At 37.3% G+C, this 11,559-nt stretch overlaps 1 protein-coding gene and 1 pseudogene across 1 annotated transcript; both read right to left on the bottom strand.

The window, feature by feature from the left end:
- Positions 1–3,824: 3,824 nt before the first annotated feature.
- LOC143659220 (MICOS complex subunit MIC10 pseudogene) lies at positions 3,825–4,042 on the bottom strand (annotated as a pseudogene).
- Positions 4,043–9,479: 5,437 nt separating this feature from the next.
- LOC143659214 (olfactory receptor 13C8-like) lies at positions 9,480–10,442 on the bottom strand. Its single transcript, XM_077131937.1, has one exon. It carries the CDS (start codon positions 10,440–10,442, stop codon positions 9,480–9,482), a length of 963 nt encoding a protein of 320 aa, XP_076988052.1.
- Positions 10,443–11,559: the final 1,117 nt, after the last annotated feature.

Raw genomic sequence — 11,559 nt, 5'->3', positions numbered from 1 at the left:
TCCACACACCTCTCACTCCAACTTTACATCGCTCTGGGAGTTGGGGAAGAATTATGATCACTCTTGTATTAACCAGTATTCACGCTTCCACGTTTGTGCAATCTGACATGATTTGTGAACCCAATTTTAATTCAGAGTGCTATTATAGATATTAAGAAAATTCTAAATGGACACTTGTAGGAGGTGAAGACAATTTCTCAGTGTGGAGGTAAGTTTTAAATACAATGAAAATAAAATATCCCCTTTGAAAGTGTGAATTCTTTAATTTGAGCTCATACGCTACCCAACCTGATAAAATAGTTACTTTATTATTATTATTAAAATGCAACTAATAATTTGCTATTATAATCATTATCATAAATATCTGTGAAATGCTTATTAATCCATGAAGGTATTTACAGACACTGTTTAATGTTTTCTTACAAAAACCTTAAGAGACAAGCAAAGCAGGAATTTTTTTTTTTTTTTTTTTTTGCATAGGCAGGCACCAGGAATTAAACTCACGTCTCCAGCATGGCAGGAGAAAACTCTGCCTGCTAAGCCACCGTGGCCTGCTCCAAAGAGGAATTTTTATTACTATTTCACCTATGAGAAACTGAGGCTATACATGAGTAACAAAAAATCTCAACCACAAGGCTTTATTCCTAAATCCAAAGCACTTTTCCCTTATGCCAACTCATGTTCTGCTGATCAAATGAGTATTAGGTAATTTCATTCTCTGTACTTCCATTGCCTAAACAAGTGATTACCTGCATAAGATGACAGCAGATTAGTACTGACAGAAAGATATTTAAAAACAAAACAAAGCAAAGAAAAACTGACAGCCTCTTGCAAATGAATGATTGAGTACATTAAAAGTTATCCTGGTTGTGAACTCACTAATACTGCACAAAGAAATTCCTTAGAAACCTGGAAAATCAACCTCCGTCTATTTCGTGGAAGGATGAGCAAGATGTACAAAACCCTTCTTCTATGTCTCTATCGTACAAAAGAAAAAATAACCAGTTTTATGTGCTGGAAGAGGAAAAATCAAAGGCAGAGAGGTAAACCCTCATTCAGTGTGGGTTTGAATTGAAGAGATTTCTAGCTTGGAGGGGAAAGTTTGCAGCAGGTGGCAGGGAAAAGTTTTGACTTGGCCTGAGATGTATTTATTCACAGTTATGCAGAACTGGAAACTGATGGTTCTACAAACCTGGATTGAGGGGCCAGAAATAGAATATTGCCGTGCTTTCAGTGAGGCGATATCCTGCCATCTTTCTTCTCTTTGTATTCATGATGGGTTGGTCAATGCACTCCTGTCCCTCTCTTATCCAAGCATCCTTTCATCAATTTCTGGACACTAATGGAAGAACATTGATTTATCATAGGAAGTAATGTAGAGTGAGCGTAGAGTATTGTCAGTTTCCTCTGTTTAATGAGTACAGTCAAAGTTGTCCTGGGACCTCATTGTATCCATGCTTGTGGTCGACCATTCCTTATTGTTGACATGTTATTTTATGCAGACTTTACTGGCACTAGTTAAGCAGGGAAATAATGGAAAATGCAATGCTTTGGGTCTTTCCACTGTCCATTATTAGCCAGAGGACCTCAGCCCAGTGAACTAATTTCAAGGACAAAGTATGACACCTAGTACTTTGCAATAAAAGTTAGATAAATGAATTAAATGAAGGTGTCATTTTCTTTGGTTATGACTTTTAACGTGAGTAAATTCTGAAAAATTTTTAAGCTCAAATTTTTCATCTCTAAAATTGATATTACCCATTCCCTCTTTTATTTCTATTGAAAGTTCAATCATTTCAATTGAGTATTCTTTAAATTTATTCTGTGTTGAGAATCCCTTCGGACTCCCAGTCATTATTTGCTCTACAGTAAGTTTCCCAACACCTACCACACAACAAGTGGAGTGGGCGAGAGGGGAAGAGGAGTTGTGCCGACATTCCTAGTCTTAGCCCAGCTGAGGACGACGTTGTGATTTTGACCAACTTCAAATCTGGTGGTGTTTACAGATAAATTAATTTGTATCCAGTCAGTATTTATTGGCAACCCCATTAAGTTCAATATGGTCACCTGTGTGTCACATCTCTAGTCAAAAACCTCATAAAATAGTATAATCCAGTTGAGAAGGGAGCTAGAGGCACAGATCTGAGCACTAATGGCAAACTTGGGCTATCTGCTAATGGGCCCCTGCACCATCTAAAGAGGTGCCCACTCTTCCCCCAGAGTCTTTATGAACTCCAGCCATATTGTCCATCTTAGATGACCTCGTCACCACTTCCTACAGAAACCCCCATGGCTTAGTGTATGTACCACTAGGTGCATTTGCACATTCCTAACATGGGCTCAAATTCTCCCTTTCAGGATACTCCTCTTTCCATTTTCTCTTCTACACCAGTCTGAGATATTGTCCTTATTTCAATATCTGGCCTGAGCCTGAAACTCTTTCTGAATTATCCCTTGAGTGATTCATTGTTCATAAACTTCTTCCCTCTGGCAAAACTTATAGATTTCAACCAAGTTGTACAATATGATTATATTTATATCTTCATGTGTTGTTTTGTTATGTCCCTAACTGATTGTGAACACTATAATGGCATCCAACTTGTTCATGGGATAGGACCAGTTTCAGGGAGGGTATCAGCAATTTCCTAGAATATTTTAAAACCCAACACAGGCTACGCTGATTTTTTTCCTTTAAGATTTCTATTTTGAAATAATCTCAAGCTCACAGTATGGTTACAAAAATAATTCAAACCCCATACACTTTCCCATTTCCCCAGTTACCCAGATCCACAATTTCGACATTTGGCCACATATGCCATATCATTCTATGCATCCATCATCTATCAGCACATCTGTCTACCTGACTACCTGTCTATCTATCTGTGTACCCACCTTCCTATTTCTCAGTTATTTTATGAACATTTGAGAGTTGATCGTATACATCATGCTCCTTGAATGTTTACTACTTCTATGTATATTTCCTAAGTACAAGGATATTCACTCATGTCTATATCTTAAGAGCAAATATCAAGTTTAAAAAGTTTAATATTGATATAAAACTTTCAGTTTATATTCCATTTTCCATATGTCCCAATAATGTCCTAATGAACCTTTTCTCCCCCATTATTTTTTTAAGAATTTTCTATTGTGAAATATAACGTAAATAAAAAAATAAATACATCTCAAGGTACATTTTAACAGAGAGTTATTGAACAGATTCCAAAGTTTGATATGAGTTACAGTTCCACAATTTCAAGTTTTTCCTTCCAGTTACTCTAAGATACTAAAGACTAAAAGAAATATCAATATAACGATTCAGCTGTCATACTCATTTGTTAAATCCTATCTTCTGTGCTGTAACTTCCCCTCCTCCTTTGATATTCCTCCCAATCTTTAGGGATATTTGATCTATGCCCATTCTAGCTTTTTAATGTTGAAAAGGGGTTTTACCAGTATGCAATAGGGGGACAAAACTAGTTGTTGTTCTGGAGAGGCTGTCTCCTCTGGGTTTTAGGATTTATCCGGCCTAGGAACCATCTGGAGGTGATAGGTTTCTGGAAAGTAAACTTGGTGCATGAAACTTTTTTTTTTGCTATTCTTATTTTTGTTTATTTCTTTTAAGACCACCTTCTTCCAATTTACAGGAAAAAAATACAAAACAAGAAACAGATTTGATTTCAGATGCATACACAGTGTGCCGGAGTGTAAAGCATTACTGATAACATTGTTACAGAGAACATCGGCTTACCCCAGGGCACTTCAATATTCCTGAGGAATAAACATGATTTCTTCTTTGCTTCAAATGGGATGTTCTCGGGCATAAATCACTGTTCTTTGATGTATTTTCCATGGAGAAGATACGGAGCCTGTAAATCATGCTGACCATTGGAGTAGGCCATTCCCAATCCCAAGCCAGAACCAAAACTAATGGGCACATTATTCTTTTGAAGAAAGTAAGGGATAAAACAATTCCTAATCCAAAACCAGTACCTATTTTTAAGTCCACATGGTCCCACTTCTTGTCCAGCTCTGAATCCAACATGTTCCCTGCCCACTCCTCCAGCTTTCCTGACCACTGGCCGTGTGAAACTTTTGTAGGGTTTCAGATAGAGCCCTAGGTGTTCTTTAGGGTTAACAGGAATGATGTTGGTTAGGGTTTGGCAAACACTGGCAATTAATAATATCTAGATGAAGCTTGCATAAGAGTTGCCTACAGAATAGCCTCTTGGCTCTATTTGAGCTTTCTTAGTCACAGATACCTTATTTTGTTATATTACTTTCCCCCCTTTTAGTAAGGAAAATGTTGTTTATCCCATGGTGCCAGGGCCAGATTCATCCCTGGGTGTTACGTCCTATGTTGCTAGGGAGATGTTACCCCTAGATATGGAGGAGAAATATTTGAATCATCTGCCAACTCAATGTAGATTAGATCCTTGATATTCAGCCTTATTTCTACACCAGTTTTGTCAGCAGCACATGACAGCTTATTAGTAATGCAGAACTTTAGGCCCTTCCCCTAAATACTAAATGAGCATCTGAAGTTGAGCAAGATCATCATCTCAAGGTCATCAGGCATGAGAAAATCTACACAGACGTCAAGCGGAATTAGTGTCAAAGATCTGAGCTTCAAGATTCACTGAACTATTTACTGTTTGGTAATTATGATTAAGTTCCACCTTTCAAATTGGAAAAAATAAGGATAACATAAAGAATGATTTTTGTAAAGCATCAAATGATATACACATGTACTTTCAAACATACACACACCTAATGATTTTAAACGTTATTTTTCTTTTCTCAGGTTCAATGAAACCAGTAAATTATAAGATAAATTCTAAAGGTATAGAATAAAATGAGCAAAGACACCAATGTCCTACAAAGATCCTCCATCAAATCCATGTAGAGCTTGTCCATTAAATGGTTGTGTCATAAAAACAATCAAACCAGATATCAAGAGAGGGCTTCAATTAGAGCCAACAACCAACTTTACCTTTAAATTGCAGTGTGTGATTCAATTTTATTGTGATTAAGACCTACAACACATATAATAAAACAGACTAGGATATGGTAGCCTGTGTGAGGCAAAGACGGAAATATGCACAAATATCAAGGTTCCTTTGAAATTTGGACACTGTGGTCAATTAATGAATAAAAATTCCAATTTATGTTGAGTTGAATTTTGCCTTTGCTACCACCTGCTTGCTGGGCAAGATGAAATGAAGAAGTCTGGCTCTAATTCTGTCATATTTCACAGAAATTAGAATCTTCAAGTCAAGAATGTGTCCTGAACAGCAATGAGGTGACTTCTACATATGTCTTATCACAGGTAGATCATGATATATTAGCTATGGCGCACAGGAACATCAAATATTCCCAGTTTCATGGTTTTATAATCTTATACATCATTGAGGATATCTGGATATTAGACCTTCAAACAACACTTATTAAACCCCTCCAAAATGATTTCTTAGATAATTTAATACTATTTTTGCTTGACAGTGAAAATATGTTTAGTATTCCGACATCTTGAAAGCAAGTGATGTATTGAGAATAATCAGACGTTTGCGTCAGAATTTCATTTGGGTCTTTCTTGCCCTCCAAAACTTGAAATCATTCACAGAATTTTCTCTGATTCTGGGATTGAAGTGATTCTGCTTGATTTATATTTCCTAACAGTACACTTCTAGGAATTCTGAGATCAATATATCATTGGCCTCTTGGTGCAGTCATTATTTTTTAAATTAAAATTATATTTGAGGGCGGGCCACGGTGGCTCAGCAGGCAGAGTTCTCGCCTGCCATGCTGGAGACCCGAGTTCTATTCCCAGTGCCTGCCCACGCCGCCCCCCCCCCCAAAAAAATTACCTTTGAGAAGATCTGATATGTACTGGGAACAGATATATAAGCTGGCATCTTGTCCTTACCACTTATTAGCGCTGGGATCTTGCATAAGTTCCTTAACATCTCCCATTTCTGATCTGTCATATACAGATTGGAAGTAGTGAGTGTTCACAGGAGAAAAATGAACACAAAATGAGAAGATTCAAGTAAAATTCCTATTAAATGATTCCAAGTCAGTATCGTGTATGGACATTTTAGGTTATTACATTATTAATGGATATTTAATTAATATTCCTCACCTGGATGTCATGTATTATAATGAAGAGTATAATGAAGAGAAAGTACTTGGGTTGACTTTCTCAGACAACCTGAGAACAGTTGGAAGATACCCCCACCCTGGATTTTATTTAAAATATTGTTACATTCTGGACCTAGATTTCCTCCTCTGTGATGCTGGGGTAACTAGCTTTTTGAAAAGTTTTCATGAGGAGCCAGCAAAATGACTTTGAGAAATTATGTTAGAAACTATACATATACTCCTAAAGTTGTTTTTCATTCATTTGTTTACTTGTGCATGCATTTAACAAATCTATAGGAACAGCATACTGTGTCACAGACATTGAATGTAGATAGGTGCTAATTGTGCAGCAGTTATAGAAAATGTAGTTAAACTTAGGTTTCTATGTTCATATCCTGATGTTCCAAGACATGTCTCTTTCCAGGTTATTTCAGGATTTTATGAACTATTCTATCCTCTCCTTTCATTTGATTATTTGATCATTAGGGTGATGCTATTTATGATGACACTATATAGAGTTTGCCAAAGTGACATAAATAATCTACATTTTAGAAATAAGAAAACCACTATAGAAGAAAAACAAATGTCTTGTCCAGTACCTTCTGCTCCTGAGTTGTGTATGGAAATGGTTGTCTGGCCAAATCTATTGCTCTGTCTGTTCCACTATGTTTGTCAATGAGAGAAGCGTATATTATTATTGCATTAAAGACACCTTAAGACACTGTAAGACTTGATGGTACTATTAATTTATCAGAAGCAAAATCTAAATGACAGACTCAAACTCTGAAGAGATGGCAATGGTGGGCTACTGACTGAGGAGTGTGGACAAAATACAAACTGAAACCACGGCTGGAAGTAGCATAGCAGCTGAAACCGCCCTAATGAAAATCCATAGCTGGGTGATGCTGGCAGGAACAGGAAGCAAATTAGCTGTAAGTCCCTTAACTTTCTACAATATTCTAATTTTTCCTCGGCTCTTCTTTTAGTAGAGTCTAGTAGAAGCCAGTTGATAAAGGCAAAATGTGGTTTTTAGTGTCCCAACCATGACACCAAAGCAGAACATAGAGAAGCAGTTTTAAGCTGAGTGATTTACAGTTTAATAACATCAAAGTTGATTCATCAAGGCTAAGGAGAGCAATTTTGTGCCTATTAATGCTTTTTTATGATCCATTAAGGATACCCAAAACTAATATTAATTGAATATCCAATGTGCTATGCTAGGAATAGCTCAATCCTATGAAACGCCAATGTTTACTATTAAGAAGAATGGAAAGTACTATGGGCTTATTCCTACCAGTTATAAATATTTACAATATTTTTCTTTAGATCTGTGTTCTGTGTTTCATCTCCTGTAGACCTTCCAAAGGGATAGGTAAAGGGGAGGGCTACTTTACTCTATTGGCTGTACATGACCCAATTTCCCAAATGGAAGTGAAACTTTTGTTCTCCACTTGGTGCTGTCCACATGGATCCAACCTTCAGTCCAATCTCTTGGCCCTCTCTGTCTTCTCCAATATTCCCAAACCATGAAGTTCCTCAGTCTATTGAGCAGTTTATCCTTTTATTTTCTTGCTTTGCTTGTTCTCACACTGTACTTTTGTGTACTTCTGCCTCACAAAAGTTCTTCTGCTTCATTTGAGAGATATTGTGATGAATGCAGAGTAGAAAAGAGGTCCTCCTCACAGCCTAGTCTCTTTTCACAGTCCAAGAAGAACCTTCTGATACCATTTCCCATGTATTTTATGAGATTAAAATTTAGGGAGTTCTACCATGTGATTCTTTCAGCTATTTTAGTCTTTCTATATTATCCAATCTGAATAAATTGTGATAGCAGGTGAAAAAAATTGCTCTTCTACATTATAATACACGTTGCATAGAAAATAAAAGGTGATACCCTACCAAACACTATTCATGTGACACAATGTTGATAGAGTACATCCTGAAACTATTACCTTTAATAATTCTTGTTTTAATTAACTTATATTACTTCTAATATGACAGGCATATATTTCTGCTTGCATATTAGATGTGGTTTATTCGTGTATTCAAAATAGTTAATAAGCAGCTAATATGGGCCAGACTTTAAGCCTTTGAGAGTCTGTAGGGTAATAAACACACAAGTTCCTAACTACATGGTGATGATATGCGTGACAAACACAAACATATTAAATAACACTAAAAGTGACTATATATTGTTATGTGCTTATTAGTACTAATTTATCATGATTACTTAATAATGAACTAAATCATAGAATTGTTCAAACCCAGCTCTTGGAGTCCTTGGGATGGAGCATCCACAAAACCAAAGAATACACCAAGCACAGAGTCAGACATGAGTTTTACTAGGATTTACAAACAGAAGATCTCTGGTGATGAAAGTCCAGAGAATGGAAATAGTGTTCTGCAGTGGTGGGAGTGCAAGCGGCAGCTTATAAAGGTTTAGGACAAGGCATATATAGAATATGAGAACAGGGTTTCAGCAGGGTCTTATGACACAGAGGTCTTGAGATTTGTTATCAACACATAAGTCAAGGGAAAGGAGTTTTAATGTTTTATAAGATAAGTGGTTTACAATACCTTCTGTACTATTTTTACTGTTTGAGGATGTCAGTTGAACTTTAACTTCAGTCCTGGTCACATAAGTGGCTTCATGCAGCAACTTGCTCTCCATATGGAGGGGGATGTGTGTTCTGGGTCTCCACAAGGATACAAAGTCCTTTTTAGAACAACTTTTACCTTGATTACATTCCAAAGTTTTAATGTGATTCATTCTCAATGGGAATTCACAAGGTATTTTCAACATTTTACATTTCCATATTTTTTAAACCATGAGCACGTATAGTTCCTCCATTAGAGCAGGAAACTGGTAGTGACAAGAGCAATGAAATACATTTATTAATCATTAAGACAAATGCTGCTATTTACACTATATTCTAAGGGAAAGAAAAGCAGTAGAAATGATTGAAAATGAACTATTGCATATTAAATTGATTACAAATTTAATGTTTGCATAAAGTTCAAATTATGAAATAATCAAAGACTGTTAAGTCCCTAATTTCACACTAAAGTGATATAATTTGAAGGGAAGACAGAGTTATCATACAAGAGAAGTTCCACTACCAAAAGGCATCTTTCCCACAATGGGAAGTGGAGTAGAGTGGGTTGACGTGGGAGTGGGAGGCAGGTAGGGAGGGAATAAGAAAAATATTCATTTCCTATCTGAAGAACAGCATATTATATGATTTTGAATGACACAAGTGAATTTCTTTTCCCATAGTAGTTTTCCCTTGTTGAATTTCATATGTGCCACAATTTTACATACTAAGTCCCATAGCCAGGGTTCATCTTCCATCAGAGAAGAGTTTCCTACCCAGCATGGTCTTCACAGCAGCCTTTACATCCTTGTTCCTCAGACTGTAGATGAGGGGATTGAGCAGGGGAGTCATTATCCCATAGAAGAGCGATATGAGGGCCTCAGTGATGTCTTCATCATCTGTACCAAAATCATCTTTGGACTTGGGCTTTGCATACATAAATAACGTGCTTCCATAAAATATAATCACCACTGTCAGGTGGGCTGAGCACGTGGAGAAAGCCTTACGCTTTCCTTCAGTGGAAGGGATCCTAAGAATGGTGGCAACAATAAAAATGTAGGACATGGAAATTATTAGCAATGGAATAACCAGAACAATCAGATTTGAGCCTGCCATGCTGATCACATTGGTTGAAATATCAGCACAGGCCAGTTTCAGGATAGCCAGGATTTCACAGACAAAATGGTGAATGACATTATTAGCACAAAATGGTAACTGCATTGTGAGGGATGTCTGCACCATGGAGTCCACAAGCCCAACGACCCAGGACCCAGCTGCCATGGGCACATAGATAGCCTTTCTCATGATGACGGGATACCTCAGTGGGTAGCAGAGGGCCACATAGCGGTCAAGTGCCATCATGCCCAAAAGGACACATTCGGTGACCCCAGTAGCAAAGGAGAGAAACATTTGCACCATGCACCCAGAGAAGGAAACCCTTTTCCTTACTGTCAGGAAGCTGTCAAGAGTTAATGGAACAGAGGAACTTGTATAGCATATGTCCAGGAAGGAAAGATTGCAGAGGAAGAAGTACATGGGGGTATGCAGGCGAGAATCAAAGATGATTACTGAGATAAGGATGCCATTTCCCAACAGGATCATCAGGTACATCCATAAAACTAGCACAAAGAAAAGTGTCTGAATCTTTGGGTGAGCAGAAAGTCCCACCAAGACAAATTCTGTTAAGATGGAATCATTGGTCCTTTCCATGTGACCTATATTTTTTCCCAACAGGTACTCTATGGATAAGAGAACAGAAATTTGTAATATCATGCCCACAAGAGCTGCCTCTTTTTCAGCATCATATTCTGCATTATGTAGTCCTGTTTTTTGGAGACAGCTGTAAGATTTTCTGGTAAACCCAGGCCGCCATAGCAGGAATCCTGATCCTAACTCTCCCAGGGTCCAGAGACAGCATATATACTTATATGATATAGTTTCTTGTCCTTCCTGTATGTTCTGTTGGTTAAATTTGACTGGAAATCAATGGCCCACAGCCTATATCCAGCAAGAATAAGTGCTTGCATTGGCATAGATTGCCTGTATTGTGTTTTAAATTTGAATTAGAGGTCAACATTTTAAAAGCAGGAGATTTATAATAACATCTGAATTTCCCTCTTAGTCTTAAATGAAGTAGAATCATTTTTGAACATTGAAGCCCTTTACCATCATGGATTTAGATGGCCCATAGGAATGGATGCATCTCTCCATTCTACCATAGTCCCTCTTCTCTCTCTTGCCTGCTTGTCACAGGAGGTGATTATTAGCCGTCTATTAACAAGTTATTCATTTGGTCTCAATCATTTCTATTACCTGACATGATCTCATGCATTTTCAAATTCTTACCTAGGATTGCATTGCTGACATATACCTTTGGCTCAGCTATCACGGTGTCCTGGGCCCAACACACTGTTAGGGGTGACCAAAAAGTTGTAGTTTCTTTTAAAGTCAGAAAGTTAAAAGAAAAAACAAGTCTGGCATTTTAATACATAATATCAATACATTTGCCTTTATACACATGCAGTTGTGTAATGTGGCCTATAATATTTTTTAATGGATCAAAACGGCTCTGAAGGCAAAAGTGCCCATCCAATTCAAGCTGTGGCCCCTGTGGCTGAGCTTGTTTTTAGCGCTCAGTCTGATCTGCCTGTGGCATGAGTAGTGCCCATCACCTCATAGATAAAAGAACACATCTTCAGATTGATTCCTCCAATATCTTCCTAAACCTGATACTGAGTAGGTGGTCACATAATTAATTTGTAATTAAAATGTCTGAAGTATTTATAAAGCCAATTTCACCATAAGAGAGGCATGCAAGGTTTTGTAT

This window comes from Tamandua tetradactyla, chromosome 2 (genome assembly GCF_023851605.1).
Source record: "Tamandua tetradactyla isolate mTamTet1 chromosome 2, mTamTet1.pri, whole genome shotgun sequence".
Lineage (NCBI taxonomy): Eukaryota > Metazoa > Chordata > Mammalia > Pilosa > Myrmecophagidae > Tamandua > Tamandua tetradactyla.
This window is presented reverse-complemented; position numbering and strand designations above follow the sequence as displayed.